This window comes from Amphiura filiformis, chromosome 1 (genome assembly GCF_039555335.1).
Source record: "Amphiura filiformis chromosome 1, Afil_fr2py, whole genome shotgun sequence".
Taxonomy (NCBI): Eukaryota; Metazoa; Echinodermata; class Ophiuroidea; order Amphilepidida; family Amphiuridae; genus Amphiura; species Amphiura filiformis.
Genome location: NC_092628.1, coordinates 78,499,181 through 78,526,133, shown reverse-complemented (window position 1 = coordinate 78,526,133; position 26,953 = coordinate 78,499,181). Strand labels below are relative to the sequence as shown.

The window sequence follows — 26,953 nt, the reverse complement described above, 5'->3', positions numbered from 1 at the left end:
TGCTATCGACCACAGTTGATTATTATTCCCGGTTTATCATTTTTAACGATAAAGAACCGTTGACAACTAAGTAGTGGAAGCCAGCAAACTAACAACTGTGGTTGATGGCGTCTACAACCTAATGTTTGCTTTGAATTGTGTTGAATTGCATTGCACAGTATTCTTGAAATGGAGGAAGGAAGAAGTAATGTGTTGATTATTCGGCATTTGCCAAGTTCACTTTCATCTGCAGATAAGGAGGATTTGCTCAAGCACTTTGGGGCGTCACATGTCCGTTGTTTAGGGGAAAAGGGACGCATGGTAAGTCAAAAACATTTGCATGTCATGCCATTGTCATTGAATTTATTCATTATTGTACTGGTAATGTTGAATGTTCATAAAATTTTAATTTTCAGCTGAAACTGTTTTAATTAAAAAGAGAATTATTTAATTATCATCAAGGTTTCTGTTTTTTTACTGGCCCTGCCTGGCCAGTGAGCTTATACTGGGCCAGCTGTCTTAATATTTTTTATTGAAAAATCAACTCGGCTCGGTGTACAATGTAGTTTGTTCGAGCATATTCTCTAACGCAAACCCTAAATTCTTCATCCGGTGGTTGGAAGACAGTGAATACCGAGAAATCTATTTACTCTCCACGATAGTTACTAGTTGTTCTAGTTGGATACGATTCAACACCCCTGGTGGGGAAAGACGAATCAGGTGTAACAAAATTTCCCCTCGCACGACCTTCCCCCTTTAAAGGAGAATTTTGTATGTTTACAATGTACTTCATGTGTGCGCGACCTCTGACCTTTGTTTTGATACTACACGAGTGATACGTGAAGGCTGTAAGATGTGGTAGAAATCATCCATATTTTTGCTGTTTTGGCCTCAAGCTATCCCTGAGAATAATTCGTGGGTATCGTAGGTAATCTATAGGAGGGAAACCCACAATATGAGCACGCCCTCCATGCTATATATACGTGTACAAGTTAAGTTACACAAATCCATGTACCAATCCATGTACTGATTAATGATGATGATCAGGGAACTAGTAGTAGTAATAAATGACTCGTGAACCAAGCTGCCGAAACGTGTTGGATTAAATTGTCTACCTTGCCGACTGGTGTTCGTATTTCATGCGGGTCCTGGATATTTTGATATCCAGGCGGGCCAGCCTCCATCAGTTTAAGCAAAATAATACTAACCTGGGGTCGGGGCACGAGGCATCCTGACAAATATTTCGAGCCCGCCCCCAGCGCTGTACAAGTGGTGTCAGAAGTGGGATCCTAAGAAAGACTGTTGGTAACACTAACGCAGCGGTAGACCAAACCTTGCAGGAATTAAGTGGTACTCACTTCACTGTGCATCAAAAACATGTCGTGGCCAAATCAAGTTAAGTTGAGTGAACTTAAGGAAGAAGAAGACCTTTGGGGAAGTGATGAAGACGAAATGGTCGCCCAGAATAGTGACGATGATAGCGATGTACAGTCAGAAAGTAATGGAAATCGGCATCAAGGATTGGATCTCTGGGACCCCAGATAGATTATGATGAAGGAGAAAGAATGAGAAGTATGCTGCAACAGGAGAGACACCGCACTGACATCGCTATCTCGGAAGTTGCAAAACAGATGACCAACACTGTAATGCAAGGGAATAAAGATTTGGACCAATCAATAAGGGCTCTTCTGGAAAGAGTTACAGAAGTACAGCAACAACAAGCTCACCTAGAAAGTCGGATGGGAACAATGGAAATCGAGGCACAAAGAAGCATATTGTCCAAATATCCAGCTTCCCTGACTAATAGGGAACAATCATCACCAACAAAGGCCGAAACAGATAGACGGACCACAGTTGATTTTACACCAAGTACATCAGGATTATATGCAAGGGATCGATATGACCCAGAAATCGGGTTTAGGCTACAGCCACAAGTATTTAATAGCATGGAGGGTGGTGCTCATAGCAGTCGAGGTGGAGAGTCTAATTTTGGTCCAGATTCAAAGTGGGCAGAAGAGCAGCGTATTCCAACTGATGTAAATATGCCGACTATGGTAAACAGAGGTACACCTGCATTTGTGGATGCTTTATCTGCACCTTCAGCGGATAGCATGATCCTGGTGGGGGGTACTAGACCAGAACCCAGACCCAGAGTCTTAGGCAAGAGCGATGTCATACCACCATCTTACAGAGTGCCTGGTAATGCATTTTCCCCATTCTCTACAATCGCGATGGAAGACAGTAACGTAGGTGAAGGTACCGTAACTGGACACAAGTGAGATTCACCATTGCAGTGGGAGAACCATGGGCCACCATGGGAAGCCGATGACAGGGCAACGGTTCCACTTCATACATCGACTGGCAAGAAGGATAGGTCATGCCCACCGACAACACCGAAGACTACAGCGGATGATATTACTGAGAAACCATGGCCATTGAGGCGTGAGCAACGGTTATGTGGAAATGACGATTTTGGACGGCGATTCGGGTCCAAGTATAGGAAAGAACAGAAACCTAATAAGTACGATGGCAAGACCCCTTGGAAGGACTTCTTGAACCATTTCAAGGCATGCAAACGGTACAACCGATGGACTGATGACGAAGCGACTTTTCATCTGTTTGCAAGCTGCACAGGGGATGCCTTAAGCGCCCTTACAGTGAATGAAATACAGCTAGAAGGGATGACTTACCAGGAATTAGAGGATGAAATGACACAGGAGTTTGGCCCACGTGAGTGTGCTGAGAGTTACTACTTAGAACTCACTCGTAGAGAGCAGCGCCCAGGAGAAACTTTATATAAACTAGGTCAAGATATCAGGAAATTGACAGAGAAAGCAACAAAGTTTGAATGGAGTACCGAATGCGAAGACTCTTTTCAGAAGTTGAAGACTGCTCTTATCACCGCACCTATATTAGCCTACCCACAACCGGATGGACAATTCATACTAGACACGGATGCAAGCGCATTTGCTGTGGGAGCAGTATTATCGCAAGAACAGGACGGGGAAGAACGTGTGGTGGCGTATGCAAGCAAGTCTTTGAAAAGAGCAGAACGCAATTACTGTGTTACGAGAACGGAACTGCTCGCTGTCGTTCTGTTTCTCAAGAAGTTCAGACACTACCTGTGGGGCAGAAAGGTGAAAGTTCGCTCTGATCATGGGTCATTACGCTGGTTATGTAATTTTAAAAGTCCCGAAGGTCAGTTAGCGAGGTGGATAGAAGTATTAGGAGGTTACGACATGGAATTAGAATACAGACCAGGCCGCGCCATCAGAATGCGGATGGATTGTCCCGCATTCCTTGCGGACAATGTGGAAGAGTTGAGAATGACAAAGCAGAGACAGTTAATAGTGAATGTGGAAGAGTTGAGAATAACAAAGAAGAGACGGCTAGGAATGAATGTGGAAGAGTTCAGAATGACCAAGAAGAGACGGTTAGGAATGAGTGTGGAAGAGAAGAGAATGGCAAAGAAGAGATGGCTAGGAGTGAAGAGGTACCTGAAAAGACCACAAGGCTCAGTTGTCTCAAGAGACAAGGTGGAGATACTACCCTCTCGACCAAGAAGTCTGTTACGTGGAAGCCAGATGCACAATTGGTAGAAGTCAGGTACTATTGGAAGAGTCGTTCACAGCGAAGGCATCATCGTAAAGACTCCAACCCCTTTTCAGAGAACAGACAGAGTCAGTCAGAAAGGGAAAACTCAGCAGCAAAGCATGCCCTTAAGTGGTCAGCAGAAAATAGCAAAATCTACAGAGTTTGTACCGCTACAGTAGAGCCAACATACAACCTTGATAGTATAAAGACAGAACAGAGGAAAGATTCCTCTATGGCACCCCTGATAGTGTTGATAGAAAACCAGCAAGCCAGACCAAAGTGGGAAGATGTGTCCCCTGGACCACCAGAATTGAAGACGTACTGGGCACAGTGGCAACTATTGGCTGTAAAGGATGGAGTCCTTTATAGAAAGTGGGAGAGCGGAGATGGGAAGGAGATACGTTGGCTGGTTGTTGTACCCAGAACGCTGAGACCTGTAGTGCTAAAGGAATTACACAGCTCAAATACAGCAGGACATATGGGGAGAAGAAGACCCTATTGAAATGCGCTTATCGCTACTTCTGGGTTGGTATGGCTGCAGATGTTCGCTCCCATATCAGGAGATGTGATGGGTGTGCACGGAGGAAGGGACCACAGAGGCACCGCCGAGCTTCCTTGCATCAATATAGAGTAGGAGGACCCCTAGAGAGAATAGCTATAGACGTTTTAGGACCTCTACCAGAGACTGAGTCTGGAAATGTATTCGTGTTGGTAGTGGGAGATTACCATACCAAGTGGATGGAAACATACCCAATTCCAGATCAGACTGCTGAGACCGTCGCTACCAAGCTATTTGAAGAATTTGTTTGCCGCTTCGGCGTTCCGTTGGAACTTCACTCCGACCAGGGGAGAAATTTTGAGGCCAAAGTATTTCAGGAACTCTGTCGAATGTTGGGAATATCCAAAACGAGGACAACGCCGTACAATCCAAAATCAGACGGCATGGTGGAGAGATATAACAGAACTATAGCAAATGCTGTGTCGCTGATGTTGGAGCCAATTAGACAGCAACGTGATTGGGACCGATACCTTCCCCATGTTGGGTTCGCTTACCGGTCATGCATACATGAGACTATCGAAGAAAGCCCCAATATGATGATGTTGGGAAGAGAGGTGACACTACCATTAGATCTGATAGTCGAAGGACCACCAGATGAACCAGATTGTGACACAGATTACGTCGAGGAGCTTCGGGAGAGGATAAGATTGATCCATGATAAAGCCCGACAGGTAGCGACAATGAATACGAGAAGACAGAAGAAGAACTACGATAGACGTGCAGTAGGTGGAACATTCAAAGTAGGAGAGTTTGTATGGCTACTTCAAAAGGCCAGGAAGCCAGGCCTGGCAAAGAAGTTATTACTTCCGTGGGAAGGCCCATACCTTGTCATAAAGGTACTGGCAGATGTAGTGTTTAGAGTCCAGAAGACTAGTAGAAGTAAGCCTGTAGTAGTGCATGGCGATAGGTTGAAACCATACAGAGGAGAACCACTAGATTCTTGGGTAACACCAGAAGTTCACCAGGAAGACACTGAGCAGACATTAGAAGTACCCTAGAAAGCACTCACACAGAAACAGTTGATGGAACTGGAACAGACGAGGAACAGTTAAGCCCACACAGATACAGTTGAGAGAACTGAAACAGACGAGAGACAGCCCGAGAACTTACTGTCAGAAGAAGTACAAGAGGAGAGCTTCCCTCCAGATGAGGTGGAGCAAGTGACCTTAGTACCTGTGGAAGGAGCGCATGGAGTCGACAGTGTTAGTGAAGAAAACCAGGAACCAACTGTTCAGCTGCGTCGTTCGACCAGGCAGAAGCGGTTACCCGTGAGGTACCGTAAAGCTGAGAACAATATGTAATATATTTATAAGACGTCTCATAGACTACAAGAGTTTGTCCGGAGGATCCTATACTTGCTCATCCATCTGGAAACAGCTCTTCAACCAAATTAATTTGTGCATTGGAAGAATGACCTTTGAATATGCTGAATACTAAAACTCTCACACCATAACTTGAGGTCAGATTTAGAAATAGGATTGTTGAATGGAGGTTGATGAATTAAGCCATTGGGATTTATACCGTTTTTGCTCATTAGCATGAGAGTTAACATGGAGGTGACTTGCTAAGTGAACACAAGGGTTCCCATCATCAAACAAAAAGTTTGGATATCTACTGATACCTTGCAGCATCACAGTTGGTGAGTGTCATCTGGAATTTATCAAAAGTATGAGACAATCAGCATATCATAGAACATGCTGGATTGGCCAAATTGGGATTTATAGAATAGAATATAATAGATTGGCTAAATGGAGAAGTAACCAGCAGGCAGCAGCACTTCTCTCCTGCTCTCCATGTACATCATCATGCAATGTTTTACAGATATATCTTCAGCAGAGGTATTAATGGCAGTCATCATGGTCATAAGCAACTTGATGCAACATCCAGCATCTGGACTTATTGCTAGAAAATTCTATCATATCAGCTTGAAAATGAAAAGGAAATCATTTATTTAGACATACTGAAGCATTGTCTAAGAAACAATAGTATTCCAGACTATATGAAAGTAGCCATATATCTACGTCTGATTGACTGTGACCACCGTAGTTGATGCAATATTTCCTACATTGGTTATGCTATTACTAGCCCCATCCTGATATGGACATTATTTATGGCTTGCAGTGACTTTACCTGTGGATGTGAACATGGATTTTACATTTTCCCCGATGGACTAATTATAAGAAATATGGAGAGAAGAACAATAGCATAAACAAGGTTGATGGCCTTACCATGCGTATAATGATGTAAAGAAATCAACAGCAACACTCTTAATACACCAATTGAGTGAAATGAGACAAGTGACAGTGAGTGGATGATCTAGAACCCTCAAGTTAGGAGTGTAAAGTTGGACAGGATGGAGTCAACGTCACTATCACCTAGGATTTTTCATCCCGTGGCTTGTGGTGTAAGATGTCGCTGGTTGACCAGTCAGAACATTTGGAAGATGTTACTAGGAAACATATCCTTTACATGTAAACAAAATTTTGTTCAATAAGTTTTATCAGCTCTTTGCCAGGGACGGCTAAAGGCTTGGCGGGGGGTTGTGTAACAAAATTTCCCCTCGCACGACCTTCCCCCTTTAAAGGAGAATTTTGTATGTTTACAATGTACTTCATGTGTGCGCGACCTCTGACCTTTGTTTTGATACTACACGAGTGATACGTGAAGGCTGTAAGATGTGGTAGAAATCATCCATATTTTTGCTGTTTTGGCCTCAAGCTATCCCTGAGAATAATTCGTGGGTATCGTAGGTAATCTATAGGAGGGAAACCCACAATATGAGCACGCCCTCCATGCTATATATACGTGTACAAGTTAAGTTACACAAATCCATGTACCAATTCATGTACTGATTAATGATGATGATCAGGGAACTAGTAGTAGTAATAAATGACTCGTGAACCAAGCTGCGAAACGTGTTGGATTAAATTGTCTACCTTGCCGACTGGTGTTCAGTATTTCAAGCGGGTCCTGGATATTTTGATATCCAGGCGGCCAGCCTCCATCAGTTTAAGCAAAATAATACTAACCTGGGGTCGGGGCACGAGGCATCCTGACAAATATTTCGAGCCCGTCCCCAGCGCGGTACACAGGTGTGGATAGAAGATAGAGGGTGCTAGCATAATACGTTCAGTCATCATAGTGTTGTCAGTTTTAAAATGCATTAAAACAATTTTTTAGATTGTCCAGTTTATTAAATCGCGAAAGCCCGAGTTAAAAATCGACTATGTACTTTGAATTTTAAACGGGACTTTGAACGGGCAAAGTCCCTAACACACACTAAACACTGTCAATCATTCTTGTTTATCAAATCCAATTAAACCACAAGCAAGTACAAGATGCGCTCACGCACCTACAGAGAGTTTACTGTTCCCGCCAACACAAAGGGCGGTATATAGTTGTGTACCATGTAGTTATTAATGGTAATGGCAGGTGCCCGGAGGATTTAAACCATAACGAGATCTGGGCGACCAATCACAAGCCAGATTCATTTAAAGATGCATTACATCATGGCCAATTTTAGTAGGCCAGAAATCCGACAATCTCATCCATAGACAGCCGTGTTAAGCATGCAAACCGCAATCCAAAGTCAGTAGTCCACTTGGGAAGCTAACAAACAGAGGGAGTAGGCCTACGGTGACTGAAAAGATCAGATGTGAAAATAAAGTTTTCTAACGTGAAACGGTAAGAAAACCAATTTGACCCCACGCGGAGGCAATTCCGGTTCATACCGATCGGGTTTGTGTTTTCCCGGCCGGGTGTTGCCATAGCAGCGTAACAGCATCGTGTGTTGACCAATGAGAGCTGCCCTCTCGTCTGCGCTGGTCACTGTCGTGGTGTTTTGTTTTCATTACATTATTGGTTTCCAGAATGGATAGACAAGAAATTTTAATTGTGTGTCATTGTCTCCGTCTGGGGTTAATCTATAAATTGTGCACAAATTAATTGAATCAGAGTTTTAAGCTTAAATGCAATAGCCAGAGTATGCCCAATTGGCAAGTGGACTAAGGAGAAGTCTAATGTGTCACTAATATGTCAAGAACAATATCTTCATATTTTTGAGACAATAATTAACTTGAGGAAGAAGTTAATATGCATGAAAATTGAAATTGGGCCCTGTATGCCAACCGCGTACATGTGCCAAACAAGGTACGTGACATTGAGAACAAATACTTGCACCTTCTAACTTTCGTATCACAAGCTATCGGTTGTTCATACTAAAGTTAGAACTTTTCGAACAAACGCAAAGCTGCACTAAAGCGAGGGATTCCATGAGCAAATTCGTTGCTAGTGTTTCTCGAGCAAGGTGTAGTCAACACAAATTTGCCATGAAATTGTCCAATGTGGTATGGTCGCAAATCCTCAGTGTCTTTATACTAATGGTCAGTCTAAGGTGCATGGCCATTCAGAGAGTGCACAAAACTTTAAGTACAATCACTGTATACAATTCGCAACTTGCAAGCAAATAACTCAATAAGAATAGATCAACAAAAAATCAGAAAATAAAAATATAAATTACACAGATAGAGGTATAGAGGCCCTGCATGCTTTTATCAATTGGCTCCAAGCAAAGGATTTGAAACGATGTCCTTCACCGTAATCATGGCCCAGTGCAGTCCATTCAATCAAATGTTGTCATCAACGTATTTGATCGTAGTGCATTTGTCATGTGTGTATTTACGGTATGATACATCACATGCACAACCTCTATACCTGTATATCTAGGGATACTATACATGTACAACACTCCCAAGTTGGAGCCAGATGTATAGGGTATGTGTGCATGCGGTTGGTTTCTTAGTCTTGACGTAGGTGTTGAAGTAACTGTAGTCCGAATAATCAGACCCAGAACAAAATATTAATTTCTGACATGATCGTGTACTGGGTCTGAACTGTTTCCATATGAAATCTTGATGGCAAATTGGACAATAGAAGCACATGGTTCTACGTGACAGCTTTTTAATCCCTATTCAGGTTACGTGAATCACGCTATTGTGGACCATCCTTCTGATACTTGAGTGTTTGGACAAGCGGAACGGTTTTTTGTCTACCCCTCTGTTTGTAAACAAACCAGGAGGTCGAAATCGTCCTCCTCGCCGAATACGAAAGTCAGCGTAATAGTACGGCACTGAAGTAACTGCTGCTTTGAAGCTAGCTGGATCTTTGATTTGGATGATTGAGTACCATAATTATGGTAAATTGTTCCTGTAGGTAGAAATGAGTATTTATGGCAGTTCTTTTATTACTGGTTATTGTTTGGTACGATTCAAGGTGGGTATGCAGCAATTGAGTAAGATTTCTGCCAGGAGGCCCTGCCTGGCCTTATGACCTTTGCTGTTCTCCTGTTTTGGATAGTGTCCCATACCAGATCCTGTATGAGTTTTGTAATGCTGGTTGTTTTGTCATAAGTGTTGGTTGTGAATTTTGCTGCCCTTTTTTTGATCTTTTCTAATTTATTTATGAACTCTTTTTGGTGGGGATCCCATAGTGAGTTTGAGTACCCTAGTAAGGGTCTGACGAGTGACATGTAAGCTGTTTGTTTCAATGGTTTGGGACATGAGAAAAGGGAAAATGTTGCTTCTGATGAAGCCAAGCGATCTGTTGACTGCCGATGTTGCATTGTCGATATGTTCACCAGAGGTTATTAGATATTGTTACACCAAGATTAGAATGTTGGTTTGTCTCCTCCAGTCCCGGGACTCCAATATGCATGCTCCAAGTTTATTTTGGGGTTCCTGACATGGGTTACTCTCATAATGAAACACTTTTTGACATTGAAAGCCATTTGCCAATCATTTTGCCACAATTCTCAAGAGTGGTCAGGTTATCCTGTAGAAGTGTGTGGTCATGTCATTTACAATTTGGCGGTGGATCATCATGAATTATAATTGATTATCATGGATGTACTCTTTTATGTTCAAGTTATCCTTGTTGTTATTGACTGTATCTGTTGTTTTTCGAGTGTTTTGAAAAATCTAAACATTTTGTTGTGTTTGTCGACGCGGTGTCTAATTATTTGTAATATTTTCTTTCAGAAACACACAGCATTTGCATCTTTCAATGATCCACTTAGTGCTTCCAATGTAAGTTGGGTTTCAATTGTTGATTTTATTACAAAACCAGTATTGTTTTAAGAATTGATATTATTTACACAATATTCAAATTCAAAAGAAGGAATTGAGTTATTGACCTTGAACTTTGAGACAGTAGTTTGATGCGTTAAGAGATTTATATAGCAACAGACATAAAATTATAACTATTCCAACATTTTTGAAGGGATTATAGTTGAATAACTTGTCATTGAAAAAGAGTAGCAACCAGTACACTATTGCATTCACAATTGAATGTCGGTTTTCCTCGATGCATCATGTACATTTGTAACATTCCCAATCTACTTAGAATTGTAGAGTTTTAGCCCATCAGATAATTACTGAAAACAATCTGTGTATTAGTTAGTTGTGGGTTATTTTGTATAACAATATTTAACAATAAACATAGAAATGTTTCAGTCATGGACATCACTCATACATGCTCACATTTTAGATTTTTTGTTTGTTCTACAGTCACAGTGCATGCTCAAGTAAAGTAGACTTATTTGTAAATATTGGTTGCAACCCAAACTGACTCGTAAGACTGATTGTTATTTTGAAGGCTTTACAGAGACTACACCAGCTTGATATACTTGGACATACTTTAGTTGCTGAATATGCAAAGACCAGCAGCCAGAGAGCACAAGCAGCACCAAGCATTGATGACAGGTAAAAGGAAAACAAGGGGAGGAGACAGAGGAAGAGGGGGAGGAATATAGATTAATTGTTTTTAACATTCCTTATGTTATTTTACAGTGGACAGTTAATTTGAAGTATTAATGTGTGATTTGCTCAGAAGGGTGCCCTCTGTTTCTTTTTTCATACTTTTTGCACGATTGTAATACCCAATGGTGTACTTGAATACCCTGTGAAAGACTAAGCCTGAAGTGCTTTAATTACAGTCAGATTTAAAAGTTTTGGATTAAAACTGGGGATCACCGGTTGTATTCTCCAATTTCCCCAAGAAACTCCACATTTAAACGGCTTAGTGGTTTTCTTTCACTTTACCTCATTAATTCGGCTTAAAATGATCAGAAAACCTCCGACAGTTTTTACTAGACTCAGTACACCGGTCGATCTTACCGTTTCCGATGTTGATTAAGATACTTCTTGCATCGATCCCGAGATGCGGAAAAACCAATAGTCATTTTGTCCCACATCAATGAATAAATAACAAAAAACCCCCCGATCCCCCGAGTGGACTCACCCATTCGGTGACGTCACACACGATAATCACCCCTTATCCTCCTTGGTTTCTAGATGAGATAGACGTGTGGATTTTTCTTTACCAACGCTAAGTATCATTACGAACCAAAGTACGAGATATACAGTTTGTTTGTTACACTGAGGTAAAAACCAACCAGTATAGTCGCTAGGAGATAGTTTTGACGACATTTTTCGCTAGAAAAGTGACAAAAACGATCCAAAAACTTAGCTTGTATGTGTGTTTCCGTTCAGTACACGGGACACGTTTTCAAAATGGCCGCCCTTAGGACGCCATTTTATTTTTGTTCTCACGTAAAACAACTATAGCAGACTAGTAAGTTACAATAGATGTTTGTACAGTACTGTGTATACATGTATGGTGAGTGATTATCGCTATGTTTATGGTGTGCTCTATCGTTATATCTTTCAGTGCGCGTCTGATGACGAGTTACTGCTAAGAGTTCGGTGGGTTTCGAAGGACCAGCCTGACAAATCTTCCCAAAAGGTTTTCAGTTTTTCATCCCTTGTATATATATTTTTATATCATACCACTACATCAGCGCCAGCCACTGTGCGTGTGGGTCTGTTTATTGGGCTTGAGCTTGTGTTCGGGGGTAGTGCTGTACGCTCCCGATTACTACAATGTCCAGGCCTTGTCAATCATGCCCTTCCCTTGTGGCAGAGTGGGACCCGCATCCACTCTGCTACACCCACAGGGATTGCTCTAAATCAAATAAGTGTGCTTCCTTTTGCATAGGCTTATCGGACATCCACTTCGAGGATTTAGAAAGTAGCGCTCGCTTAGGTCTTCGACACAGACAGAAGACGAAGACTAAGAAACAGAAGCCTACAGGTAAGATTGATATGGTAGGTACTAGCGCGGCGGCAAGGGCCACGCTAAGGTAACCTCTGGGGCTCCGGTCCCGGGCAAGCAGGCGGACCCTCCGGGACTGCTAGCGAGCCGAAGGCCTAGCAGCCAGCGAAAGCACTGACTTAACGTCTAAGCTAGTAGCAGGCAGCAGGGCGGTACTTGCCCTAACAGGCGCAGTACCAGTCTACCAGTGAGATCTCTAGCGAGCTTCTTGCAGGTGGACACCCCGTCTATTGCTGGCTAACGAAAGCGGGTCTAGCACCCATGAAGTAGCCGGCGACGGACAGTATGCCAAGGGTACCCTGGGCTTGCCTGGGTTGAATCCTAGCATACAGCGTGCAGCGGACTTGCCTCGGCCGGTCTGTAGCACGCAGCGTGCCAGTGGAACCCCGGCTTGCCTGTTGATCCACGCACGCAGCACGCTTTTCGTTCCCCGCAAGGGTCGAAGGAAAACGTGCATGGGTTTAGCAGAGACGATACCGGGGCTAACGCTCGGGTGTAGTCTTAGCAGAACCAACTGGGGTTGTCACACGGCCGCGTTCCATGGTGGGACCGCCGAGTGATTCCTGGGCCTTGGAATGGCTGCGGCTGTCCTCCGGGACTGGCTAGCGGCTATACCGGGTTGGGCTCGCAGTCTCTCACGGGACAGCGACCAAAGTGCAAACAGTGGCAGCTACCGAGACGAGCTACGGCTTGACTTCAGTGGTAGCCACTATGCACGCGCCCATAGCTGCCGTGAGTGGTCCGCCACACACAGCGACCTTGGGCGAGGCTCAAGAGGTTAGGGTAGGTAGTTTGAACAGCCTGGCTGATCAACAACCCACTTATGTCCTCGAGAGCCAGCAGAGCGTGGGTGATCCATTACAGTCAATGGGTCAATTACCCTCTTATGATCGATCACTATCTATTCAGCGGAGCATGGCTCCATTGATTGATACTGCCTATTCAGGTAGCGAGGTGACTGATCGAGGGTATACACGCTCAGCTACCCGTGATACTAGGCAAGCTCCTTTTAGCCAAGGGACAGCCAGTATAGCGGGGTACCCATACACACGGCTTGATCCTCTAGCGGGAACGCAGTGAGGCATGGGTACAGTGGTGCGCAGCCGGAGCCCTACCGGGCACCTACGCTACACCCCCGCAGGTCCCGCGGGCGCCGTCCGGGTTGCCACAGTCTCTGTGGCAAGGGGGGGGGGGGGAGGCGGTACTGGTACTGCCGTTCCATGGGGTTTCCCTGGTGGCGGATCCTTTCAGGGTCAGCTACCAACAGGGTATGCCCCGTGGTATCCGCCGCAGGGTGGTTTCTTCCACGGTCTAGCACCGTGGCAAGTGCCGCCTAGCGCTGGGCAAGCAGTACCACCAGTTGTTACCCAACCCGGGCGGCGAGTGGCTAACCCTGATACAGCTCAGGGTAGGCCGCACACTGCTATGGCTAGGGCGACAGCAGCGAGAGCGCGCGGATCCCGGGTGCTATAGCTAGCATCTCGGGTCTAGCGGGAGTACTCCCTCTTCTGCTGGTGTTCAGTTGGCTAGCCACACGGTGGCGACACCTCCCTGTCCACCTTCAGATGCCCGTCGTCAGATCTCTTCCTCATCAGAGAGTGAGTCAGAGTCTGAAGGCGAGGGAAAGGAGTCGGAAGATGAAACCAGTAGCGACTCACAGTCTGATGAGACTGTGCAGCTAGCTTCAGGTATCCTTCCCCGCTTCCCGTGAGGAACTCGCTAGCAATGGTCTGCCTGCGGACACCGCTGAGGTGATGAGCCGTGTGGCCCAAGGTTTGGGCCTGGCTTTCTCTCAGGAGGAGTCCGTTCAGGAGGACCAGGGCATCTTTTCAGTAGGATGCCCAGCTAGCGCCCACACAAGGGTCGCCCGCACTTGCATTCCCGGGCGGACCTCAAGGGTAGGTTTCAGTAGGGCTGTCAGGCTCGCTGGAGCTTCGACGCCGCGTGCTTGCACGCTTCACTGCGTGTTTCGCAGGAGGACTACTGAAACCTACCTCAGGGTCCCTGACATGGATCCAGGCGTTGCAAGCGCCTGCCGCTAGCGGCCAAGGCGCACGGGTCGCTCTCCCCCAGTGGGAGGAGGAGCTAAAGCTCATCGATAAGCGAGCACGCCGCTTATCAGAGTCTCTAAGCGCCGCTACCACGCTTGCCGAGCACCTCGGTAGGAAGGTAGCGAACGACCACGGGCAACGCCGAACTCTTCCATGAGGTTAATCTGTTAGCGGTGCTAACAGCTAACCTCAACGAGAGTTCTATGGGCCTAGCCCATAGGATGTCATCTCGCCGCCGGGAGAATGCCTGTCTGTCCCTCCAGTCAACTTACGGCTCCGACTTTGCTGAAGCAATGAAGAAGTCAGACTCGGTGGGACAGGGGCTACTTTGGACAGGCCTTTGCGCCACGGTGGAGGACCGGGCGAAAAAAAGGCCACCAATGAGAGCACTCTGAAGAAGTCAGAGGCTGCCCTGACCAAGGGGAAGGGCAGTAAGGCGAAGAAGAAGCACAAGAAGAAGAAGTCTTCTAAGCGTTCTTCAGCGCCAGCTCCGGCTTCAGCAGGACGCGCACCACAGACTACACCCGAGCCCGAGGCTACTCCAGCACCTCCCAAAAAATCTGGGAAGCGCAAGAGTAGTGCTGGATCGTATGGCAAGCCCCCTAAGAAGAGCCGTTCTTCTAAGGGTGGCAAACCAGATCGGTCCTGAGGGCACGGAGGGCGACAGTCCATGCCGGCAGGTTTGACTTCCCACAGGGATTCCTGTGGGCGGTCGCTATTGCATTACGCCCAGAGATGGCATGCCATCTCACCGGGCGCCTGGGTATTGTCAGTGGTCAGTGGGGGTTACAGACTGGAATTTACTAGCCACCCTCGTGGCGCCTGCACGATTCAGAGGTCCACGGTAGTGCCGCCAGACGGCCCCCAGCGCCGGGCACTACTGTCAGAGGTCACTCAGCTTCTCACGCGCAAGCGATTGTCCCGGTCTACCCCCCTTTCACCAAGGGGTTTTGGAGCACATTTTTTCTGGCTCCAAAGAAGACCGGCGCCTGGAGGCCCATCCTGAACCCCCAGCCGTTGAACGAGTTCATCAGGCCCAAGAGGTTCAGAATGGAGACTTCGCCGGTGCTAGCCTGCCCCATCAAGGGTATGTGGGCGGCATCGCTAGATCTCTCGGACGCATATCTGCATGTTCCGATCGCACCTCAAGATCAGAGGTTTCTACGCTTCAAGGTACAGGGTCAAACTTACCAGTTTCGATGCCTGCCATTCGCTTGTCCACCTCCCCAGAGTGTTTACACTCCTGGTCAGGGCGGTGGCAGCGCACCTGAAGCGCAGGGGAGTCAACATGTGTTGCTACCTGGACGATTGGTTCATTTACGGACGCACTCCACTGGAGACACAGTGTCTCGTGGAGGTGGTAGTCCGTACGGTGCGGGACCTGGGATTTCTGATCAACGCCAAGAAATCCAATTTGGTCCCGACAAGAGACACCACTATTCTTAGGGGCCCAGATCAACCTCAAGGAGGGGATCGGGCGCCTCACCCGAGAGGGTGACGAACATGGCGAGGTGTGCCCGACTCTTGGCCGAGTCAGAGGGGCACCCGCTGTGGCATGGATGAAGGTTTTGGGCCTTATGGCCAGTATGGTAGACCTCGCACTGCACTGCCGCTTTCACATGAGGCCTATACAACTACACCTTCTAGCCTTTTACAGGCCCAGTCGTCACCAATATCCCTCGCGGTTCGATGTCGGAGATCGCGCGAGAGAACTCTGGTGGTGGACCCATCAGCCCAATTTGACTCAAGGTGTCAGGTTCCTGCACCAGCGGTGCGTCCACGAGTGACGACCGACGCGTCAAAGCTGGGCTGGGGGGCCACATCCACGGGACTCAGTCTCGGCCTATGGTCGGCCACGGAGACGGAGTTCCATATCAACCTTCTCGAACTTTGGGCAGTGGAGAGAACTCTCCAGCATTTCGAGAAGGTGAGCGTGGGATCTCATATCGTTGTCCAAACGGACAACACAACCGTGGTGGCCTACCTCAACAGACAAGGGGGCACCAGGTCACCACGGTTGTGCCTGCACGCACTCCGCCTGATAGCGTGGTGCAAGGCCAGGCAGATTACGTTGAGAGCGATGCACATAGCGGAGTCACCAACATCCTCGCGGACGCATCTGTCACGAGGAAAGGTGTCGGGACCTACAGAATGGTCCCTTGCTCCGCAGGTCGCCCAGCCGATCTTCGACGTGATGTACCACCCCTCGAGAGATTTGTTCGCATCTCATCGCAATCATCAGCTGCCGGTGTACTGCTCGAGGGTCGCAGACCCACAGGCATTCGCCGTGGACGCTCTGTCCGAGACTGGGGAGGAATGACTGCTTACGCTTTCCCCGATCTCACTACTCGCAAGGGTGGTGACCAAGATCGGGAGGGCGGACTGCAACGTCATTCTGATAGCACCGTTCTGGCCGAAACACCTGTGGTTTCGACCGATGGTGGATCTACTAGCGGCACAGCCGCGAGTACTCCCCGAAAGTTAATAAATCTACTCCGGATGCCCGGAGGAGAGGTACCAAGTCTACCACTAGAGCACCTGCAGTTAGCTGCATGGCCCTTATCAGGGAACGTGCGGCGGAGGGAGGCTTTTCATCAGAAGCTGCTTCTCTCATCGCCGGGGTAGACGAGAGTCTCCCCTCCGTACGTATAGTCCGCGCTTGGCCCCCTACTACACATGGTGCGATGAGAGAAATACATCTCCCACTAGAGCCTCTGTGCCTCTAGTGGCAGATTTTCTGACAGAAAAGTTCAGGTCAGGACTTCAGCAGGCAACGATAGCCAACTATAAGTCAGCCATTCTCTCGATTCATCGGGATTTGAAGACGGGTCGACTATCAATTCAGATGGGTCCCTAAGTCTTCTTCTCGACGGTATGTTCAACGAAGCTCACCGAAAGGAAGGTGGTCCCTCCATGGGACCTCAACACAGTCTTGGAGTATATTAAGGTTCCCCCTTTTGAGCCCCTGTCAAAAGCGACCCTTAAATACGTCACTCTTAAGGCGGCCTTTCTTCTGGCGTTGGCTACGGGACGGCGCTGCTCAGAGTTGCACGCAGTCTCAAGTCAGCCTCCGTGATTTACTAACAACGGAGCGACGCTGTTTCTTCGCCCGGATTTCCTTGCAAAAAATGAGCGAAGTACATTCCGACACTCGCGCCTCTTCCTCCCCAGTATTGGGCAGGGTTAAATCAATAGTCGAAGACAGGTTGTGGTGCCCGTGAGGGCGCTACAGCACTACCTTGGCCGAACACAAACCTTAAGAGGGGCTCATGACCGCTTATTTATCACTCACGAGAACCGCACGGTCCAGCCGCTAAACAGACTCTGGCACGGTGGCTGGTCCAGGTGTTGGTGGACTCGGGGCGGCAAAGACGCCGCCCCAAGGCCCACTCAACCAGATCTATCTCATCTTCGTGTGCCTACCATAGGGGGGTCCCCATAGGAGAGATTTGTCAGGCTGTGTCTTGGAAGAACCCGTCGTTCTTTTCCACGGTTTACTACAAAAACGTAAACCAACGACCAGGCGATAAGTTCTCCAGGGCTATTCTATGGAGATAATATGGTGGTTGGGTATCAGGTGTTTTATGGACAATCAGAATTCCAACATGGTAAGAACCAGTGTTTCTATTCTTAACCACTGCACTTTCAGTTCAGGGTTTTTGTCTGTTCACGTAGTCTTTCTGTTTCCGGCCGTGAGGGGGGGAAATAGTTTGACCTCGCGATTACAAAGCTAACCACTATCCCGGTCCTTATCAGATGCTGGCTAATCTTGTACCTCCATCCGTCGGTTACTTGCTAGATCGATCTTTCAGATGTTGATGCAAGAAGTATCTTAATCAACATCGGAAACGGTAAGATCGACCGGTGTACTGAGTCTAGTCCCAAACAAAATGTTTGGTAGACTCATAACCGTGCGATCTTACCTTTCCGATGTTGATTATCCCGACCCCGCCGCCCCTACAAGTTTGGCGAGTAGGGGCTGCCCAAGTCGGATAAGGGATGATTATCGTAGGTGACGTCACCGAATGGGTGAGTCCACTCGGGGATCGGGGTTTTTGTTATTTATTCATTTATGTGGGACAAAATGACTATTGGTTTTTTCCAGATCTCGGGATCGATGCAAGAAGTATCTTAATCAACATCGGAAAGGTAAGATCGCGACCGGTTATGAGTCTACCAAACATTTTTGTTTGGGACTAATATTAGGTAGTAATATTTGGCAAAGAACAAATAAATTAAAATTTGTCCAAAATCATGCATTATTGATTCAATTAACATTGTACATTTGCAGGTATGAACAAAGAATCAGTGTGAGACTTAGACCATTATTTAATTCAATTATTATTAAGTTCAATATAAAGGTTACAGAAAACATAGTCAAGTAATCTATTATTGGGCACACATAAATTTGTAATTGAATTCCATTCCATGGTCTGTTTTTAATCACCCAGATACAAAACAAACATTGAAGATGACATTGATGCAGATGAGAAGACTAAAGGAGTTAATGATGTGACAAAAGATGGTAGAGTCTTGGAGATGGAGATGGCTAATGATCTAAAGGGTGTTGCACCAAGTATGGGGTAAGCTACATGTAGAGTCTACCTTTATATCTTTGACTGTTGTAATTACCAAAGCTGACTAACTTAACAAAGACATACAAACGAGGACCTACAACTTTTGTTCTATCTAACCGAGGACCTTGTTCATCTTGCCCACCCAAAGCTAAGCTCCAAACGGTGGACCCACTTGACTTTTTACTGTTCAACTGAGACATGACCCTACCCAGACAAACAAGGTGTGGTCTTATATGCATTTTTGCAATTTACGCTGATAGGTAAAGTGGACCGTGGATGTTCTTAATTCCTGGGTGTCCTCAATACTCAAGCTATGTTATTTGTAGAGGTGCATCCTTGTTTGCAGGTCTGTACACATTTCTGTCTGTCTCTAGTATTTTCAATTCATTACATAATATACCAGTGTCATAGATGTTGAATTCAACATCCTCTATAGCATGTACCTACACTTTTAAATGTTATGTACTGGCTATCAGTATCAAAGATTTGGAGACATGCATTTTTTCCAAAAAAAAACCCAAAGATTATTCATTATTGTTATTAAGAATTTGGGTTTGTATGAATAGAATACAGGTTTATTATGTAATTTTGCTGATCAATAATTGATAAGAATTAACATATTTACACCTGATTTAGAATGACGTATCCTGTGAACCCTAAGCTATGCTACCGTTACCCATCGCCAACTATTGGAGTCCTCACCAACATCATCAATGCTTTGGCATCCAGTCCTCGTTTTTATATCCAAGTACTACATCTGATGAATAAGATGAACCTTCCAGCTCCATTTGGTTTAGTAACCCAAGCACCACCATTGGTAAGTTTGTGTTATGGAAACAGGAATGGGCTCTATTGCTCTGTGGGCTTGGGTATTTGAAACTCTGTGTGAAAGAGAAGCACAATTTTGTATGTCTAAGTCTAATTTTAGAGTAAATCATATTAAAAAGTCAGGGTTGTACGTAAATCTTGCAGTTTCATTTTTATCAGGCCGCGACAAATTTTATTTTTTAGCTTGCCCGAGCAATATTCAAAAATTGGTTGCCCGAAATTGCCCGAAATTAACCCATATTCCCGGCAACAATTGTCAACAAAGTTACAAACCGTACTCATCATGCAGTGCAGTGCATAGTACCGTAAGTGTGCCAAATTTGGCAGTTTCATTCTTACGGAAATCCGATATTTTTCTCAGTTAAGTTGATAAATAAATGAGTATTCATGAAATGCACTATAAAAATAAACATTTTATTCACTTATTTCACTAACTGTTTGTTTCTAATGTGTATTTTATGTGAAATTTTGTCAGTAAAGTCACAGCAATTTACGTATTTCGCCAACCACTAATACATCTCAATCTCACTCATATGCAAATACATGGCCAGCTGACATCATTGACGCCATGATATTTGCAACGAAACAGGTTCTATAATTGGCCAAACTTCTAATACGTCACGTAATGCCATGATGTTCATTAGCATATATGTTTGCAAGTCTGGTGTGGGAAGCACGAAAGTGCCTAGCTAAATTTGAGTTCCGTTTCAAGAAGTTTTCTACTTTGTTTTGACTGGTTTTTTACTTCTGTGAACACGCCAAGTTGGACAGAAATATTCTATTTTAAATCATCAAGCTTTAATTGGTTTAAATTCAGACTTGCCCGATCGGGCACAGCTCTTCAGAGTTTTAATTGCCCGACAAAAAATGTGATTGCCCCGGGCTATCGGACAGGCGATTTGTCGCGGCCTGATTTTTATGCTCGGACTTTCCAATCAGAGAAGACTATAACAACAGAATAGAGGATATCAAGGCAATGAGTATTACTGGACACAGTTTTTTGTTGCACACAATTCTTGTTGTGGTCAATGTGCACATTTCATGGTTGTTTTCTTTCAACAGAAAGAAGATGAACCTATGGCAGTTAATCAGCAGCAGCAACAGCATATATTTGAACCAGGTGATAGTAATCCTGCTGAGATGGAAGTATCAAGCTCTAGTGAGGAAGGATCAGAAATGGAGAGTGATGAAGAGGACAAGCAAAGGTAATTACAAATGTACAGGAAGAGGGTCGAGTAGTGTGTTTCTATAGGACTCATTCTCCAGGACATAAAGGGACTTTCAGTTTTAGTGACCTGTTGAAGACCATGGTATTTGTTGAAAAGGGCAATACTGACAAGACTATATGATGGAACATACATGGTTATGTTTCATTTCACAAGCCGCAGAAAAATCTAGAAACTGCTACTAGGATTTGTGCACCCAGTGTTACCCATGTTATTAATGACTGTTTGCTAGCAAGTTAATCTACAACAATGTATGACTGCAGTTCAGTGTCACAAGGTATTTTGTGAAAAACAACTCAATATAATAAACTGTGCTAATCAATTCCCTGACAAATGTACAGATGCTTGATATTATTAGATGTAAGAAAAGTTCAGTGGCGCAAAGAAGGGGGGCAGGCCCCCACTTTTGTTGGTAATTCGGGGAAATCGGTCATTCAGGGAAATTGGAAGGTCCTGTGGAAGGAAAAATCTCTGAGAAATTCAGGGAAATCAAGAATAAAATCGGAGGGAAAGAAGAAAAAAAAAATTATTAAAAAATTATTTAAAAACCTTTTATATAGGCCTAAACCAAGTAGAACGAAACAATGCTTGCTGTCGCGGAGAGCAAAACTCAAAGGCCATTGATGTTTTGTTCAAAATCCGTACCTGATTTACATATGGTGTGAAAAAAAATGTATTTATGAATGACTTTTGACGGTGCAAAAACATCAAAATTTGCCCCCTCAAAATAGGATTCCTTGGCCTTTTAAAACGCTAAAACCGCAGAGATTTCAGGGGCGCTGCCCCCTGGACACCCGCCAGGGGCGCTTTGTCCCTGGACTTCACCACGGGCCCTAAGGCGGGCCCCTGGACCCCACCCGTGAAGGGCTTCGCTGCAAGCCGCTCGCAGTGCGGGCTATGCCCACACCTTACACTCCTAATCAGATTCCATTCGGGGGAACTGAACAATCTGGCCCCCCCCCCCCCACTTTTAATGTGCTGTGCACGCCACTGGAAAAGTTACTATGCTAGCTGTACTTTTCTGGATAGATCTTGTGGCAGATCTTGAAAGGGTAGGAAATACAACTTCTTTCATGCGAATGCTTGCAAGTATAAGAGGGTAAATTAGTGTATATATGTCAACCACATAGTCAACTTTTTTGAAACTGTATAAAATGTGTCTTAGGTACAAAATGTAAACAAGACATAAATTCCATGTCAGAATGTCAAATTTATTTAGCAGACGGAGGTTAAGTTTTTAAGTGATTCATTATGTTGATTATTGCTGATCATCCAGCATTGTTATGTACAATTTTGATTACATTCAGAGCACCCAGAAAGGAAGTAATTACCCCTGGTATGAAAAGACCAGCCAAGAAAGCATCAGGTACACGGAAACGGCCACGCCTACAGCAGATGTTACAGCAGGTTGCCCCACCCAAACCACCAACCAGTGTCCCAGCAGGGCCACAACCAACAGCAGCACAGGTGTTTGATCAACCACAACAGGATCTAGGGAAGAAACCTGAATTTAGAATAGCTGAAAGTATTGCATTTGCACTAGAGAAGCAACAGGAAAATGGTAGGTGTAATGGACACACTAGTCATATCAGTTGTACATGTGATTTTGCCATTCACAACTTGGGGCTGTGTGATGGTTTCTGCTTAACAACATCATGTTGTCTGCCATATGTTTCACTTGGTGTATGATATAAAATGGTGTAGTATATTAGTACCCCCTCCCATAAAGATGCAACATAGCAGCAAACTTCTTTTGTCCCACCCCCATTAATCATGTTGCTATCAAGGTGGATATTATATAGTGTAGTGTGAGTCATCCAATCGGAAGGGGGGGTGACTGATTGGGGGACACATTGTCTGACTAAGGGGTATCAGTTTTTGATATTTCTTCTATGAAATTTGTCAAATTTTGAATATGATAGGAGGGAGTATGTGCCCCCTGTGTCCATATGACACTACACCTCTGTACAGGCTGTTTACACATTACAGAAATATACAAGTCAATCTTTGTGTTATTTGTTGAAGTATCTTGGAACCGATACTGCCACTCCAATACTAATCCTATCCCTAACACTAATTCTAATTGCAACATAAAATTGTCTTAAACCTAATCGCTGCCCTAATCTTAATCTATTTGGGTTGCAGCCATTATCCTAAAGACTGGATTATTTGTTAGGTGTAGATCTGAATCTGAAAATCACTACTGATTTATATTCTTGTGTCATTTCTTCATTTTAATCATCAGCTGCAGAGCCTAGTGAACCAGATATGTTTACTGTCAATCCACCATTGCCACCGGAAATCCCTACTACAACTGAAGAACCATCAGGGTTTGGTACATTTGAACCACCTCCTAAACCATCAGAGGAAGAAGAACAAGAGGATGAACAAGAGGAAGAGGAGGAAGAAGAAGGAACTGAATATATTTCAAGAAAAGAGTTATCAAAGAATAGATTATCGTCCAGAGGTAGGCAACTCATACATGACTGTATTAGTTTTGTTGGTTGATGTTCTTATCATGCCAAATTGGTATTTAAAATATGTTCAGGAAACCTCATGAATTTTATTCTATTCTATTCTATTCTATTCTATTCTATTCTGTTCTGTTCTGTTCTGTTCTGTTCTGTTCTGTTCTGTTCTGTTCTGTTCTGTTCTGTTCTATTCTATTCTATTCCACTTCCTGCCCCAATTGATATTTCCCAAGAAACAACTATGTCTTCTATTGTCTTGCTAATTTTGTTTTCCCTTATGTCCATGTCCCTATGCATGTTTGTATGTTGTCTTGTCACTCTGCCTTTGATAAAGATCCTGCTAGGATCGAAAGCTCAGGCCCCTAAAACTTTGAAATTCTATTCTATTCTATTCTATTCTATTCTATTCTATTCTATTCTATTCTATTCTATTCTATTCTATACAAGCATTTATGAAGCACTCTACAGAGAACACAGCGCGTTACAATGAAAAAAGCTTTGAAAATGGAATTGGGCATTAAAAAACAGTATAAAATCAGGTTAAAAAAGAGGAAATCAGCTAAAAAGAGGAACTCTCACACCCCTGATATTGGTTGAATGATCAAAGCGGCATGATCTTATTTCATGTGATATTCAGGGAAAGTGTGAAAAGTTTGCACCTGTCCTGACAGTACTATAGTAAAATTTACAGATTTGAGGAAGGTGAAAAAAACAACCATATGAAATATTGGTTATAACTTTGTGTGTGTTGTGTTATGTTTCAGAAATGAAGTCCATGTCAGTGTATAAGAAATATGATCCTGGAGAACCAACCTTGAGGTTATATCTGAAGAACCTAGCTAAACAGGTGGAGGAAAAGGTAAGATACTAGCAAATAAATAGATGGATATTTACTTAAGCCATAATGTATGATCTTTTAAATGAGTTTGGTCAATTTTTGTCAAACCTAATTTTTGGGCATATTTGTAATGTTTACACATATCCTAACTTACATGTACACCAAATAGGATTTGATGTATTTTTTGGACAATAGAGCATGTTTGAATTAACTGACTGAAGAGGTTCATCAGGTCTGTTGATTAAAAAGCTAATTAAAGTTCTTTGCCAAGACCAAAGGAAAAACTTACGTTTTCTGCTGACAGTTTCGCCAGAAACCTTCTGGCTTTCTCAAAGCGATTGATGTTGTTATTGATCCATCTGCTTGGATCATTGAGAAAGCAAGAAGGTTTCTGTCGAAACTGTCAGCAGAAAAATGTAAGTTTTTCCTTTGGTCTTGGCAAAAAACTTTAATTAGATGTTTGAATTAAAGTCGTTATTATAACTTTAAATCCCTCATAGAACACCACAGTTAAGCAGCTAAGATAGTGAGTTTTCTTTCATTTTACCTCATTATTTTGCTTTGCTTAAAATGACCAGAAAACCTTTCTGACAGTTGGTACTAATAATATTTTATAATATTTGGCAAATAATAGCCAAATTAAAATTGAATGAAATCGTATATTAAGGCTTTAAGGGACCTTAAGTAACTTTACGTGTGAATAGGACAATGGGGTTAGAATATTAGTGTGAATCCTCAAATTGATTTTTGCAAAAATGTGAATCAAAGTTGGTTCTCATAAATTTTCAAAAGCTAAATAGTAAATACTTTGAGAGCATCAAATGATTTCCATAAAATCTCTTAGCAAGAAGCAAGAATCAAGATTGATTCTCACTCAGTGTGATAAAATTCTAGCAATCACTGAGAGGTCAGGTTTTCTGTGTGCAAAAGCACACAAAAGCTAACCATGTCCATAGGGTTATCTCTTGGGCAAGAAGTTTGAAGGAGAAACATGTAGATGTAATCTTAATTTAAATATTATGTAGTGATACATTCAGTGTATGAGGTGTGTAAATCAGAAAGTGTGTAGCAGAGGCTCTCATCTCTAGGATAGGAATCTTGATTCAAATCTTGATTATCTTGTACAGAAAACTTCTCACAAGGCATTTATTCTAATGTAAATTAATATCAAGTTATTGTCCTTTTCTGTATTCTTCTGTCAGGATCTCAAGTTTATTTATGGCCGGTATGTGGACTGGGAATCAACCATAGACAAAGACATGTAAGTTATATGTGAAGAAAATTATCAGTAGGGTAGGGTTGACTACAAAATTGCATGACACATAATGTAATCATGCATATACTATAAACAATCTGCAGTAAACCATATTCTGCTCCTTGAGTGACAGGCAAACATTGCAGAGTCTGCCTTCTCCAGTCATATTCAATGGCATCAGCAGTGGGTTCAGAATAAGGAATGGTTCAATCAGGTCACAGTAATGATCTAATTAGCTGATTACCAGCTCTAAATGAACAGTTATCCAGGTTTCAATGTTTCCACCGTGTTTTCATAATTAGTCTCAGAGTTGCAAGTGTCTTTGATCTAATTGTTTTATATTCCTTTCTTACAGGTTTACAATTCAATTGATGAAGCAAGGTCGAATGAAGGGTCAAGCTTTTGTAGGTCTACCTAGTGAATATGCAGCTAAGAAAGCCTTACAGGACACCAATGGCTACCTACTGTTTGACAAACCTATAGTGGTTGTATCCTTTTGTTATACAAATGTGTCATCATACATGTATAGTATCAGTTGGTTTGTCTATCTATCTTACTACCTCTCTGCTTTTGTTAGTCTGCCTCTTTCAGACCTTTTTGTTTGGATTATAATAGGTGAAAAAAATAAGACTCATAACACCGTGTGTTGATATATAATGGTGTGCACGCAGTTGGGCGTAGCACATATATGCTAATTGTGCATTGCGTAATGCGTGATTGGCCCACGCTTATGTGAAATTACGCAAGTGTGAGTGTGCACTTAATTGACGCGGGCAGTAACAAAAACCGAATGATTTTCATCTAATTTGTTTGCTTGTTTAACAAAATTCATGTGACAGAGCAAGGTATGCAAATATTAAGGGGAGAAAACTAAACTATAACAGGGAAAATAAAAAACACAAGTGACAAATACTTGTGAACTTTTTAGTATTTCTTGTCGACTAGCAGAATAACGGTATAAATACATACACATTGCATAATAATGGTATAAATTCGGTTCCCAAGGTAAGTTGGTGTACCTTCTGTGCCTGTTTTCTTTTCAAAGATATTATTTAGACAGAATGTGTAACATTGATGTGTTTGTATATCTAGTGATGCAATATTGCATCTGCATATACCAAGTTTTAAGCATGTGATGATGTGTATGTTTGTCTATTAATGTGCATGATATGCATGAGCATTATACTATTGTCTTATCACTTCCTTAACTTAAGATTTATCAGCAATTTGCAAGGTCCGCTAAACCAAAACCAGAAGAGGAAGGGAAGAAGAAAAAGAAATGAAACCAGCTATAAATACTCATCAGTTTACTGATGCAAGGAAATCGGAGAGTGTTCCATCCATTATGACGTGAAGAAATTTGTGATCGATGAAGTGAATTCCTACTGCATCTGCCGCGGACTGGT

At 43.7% G+C, this 26,953-nt stretch overlaps 1 protein-coding gene across 2 annotated transcripts; it reads left to right on the top strand.

Moving 5' to 3' along the window:
- The first annotated feature begins 137 nt into the window (after positions 1-137).
- On the top strand, positions 138-26,953 carry LOC140153957 (RNA-binding region-containing protein 3-like). 2 transcript variants are annotated; one of them, XM_072176669.1, is made up of 12 exons: positions 138-300; positions 10,168-10,215; positions 10,784-10,890; positions 18,804-18,935; positions 19,566-19,746; positions 20,820-20,962; positions 22,291-22,544; positions 23,226-23,450; positions 24,219-24,313; positions 25,495-25,553; positions 25,903-26,035; positions 26,771-26,953. In XM_072176669.1, the coding sequence occupies exons 1-12, from the start codon at positions 169-171 to the stop codon at positions 26,828-26,830; spliced, it is 1,569 nt and encodes a 522-aa protein (XP_072032770.1). In that variant the 5' UTR covers positions 138-168; the 3' UTR covers positions 26,831-26,953. The 2 variants fall into 2 exon arrangements, with proteins under 2 accessions (XP_072032770.1, XP_072032771.1); XM_072176670.1 differs by having other exon boundaries at positions 139-300; positions 23,229-23,450; positions 26,771-26,950.

Bases quoted from the DNA above. Each gene is read 5' to 3' on its own strand.
- LOC140153957 (XM_072176669.1), top strand. From the start codon at position 169: ATGGAGGAAGGAAGAAGTAATGTGTTGATTATTCGGCATTTGCCAAGT. The intron at 301-10,167 runs GTAAGTCAAAAA...ATTTTCTTTCAG, and splicing joins TAGGGGAAAAGGGACGCATG to AAACACACAGCATTTGCATC. The intron at 23,451-24,218 runs GTAGGCAACTCA...GTTATGTTTCAG, and splicing joins GAATAGATTATCGTCCAGAG to AAATGAAGTCCATGTCAGTG.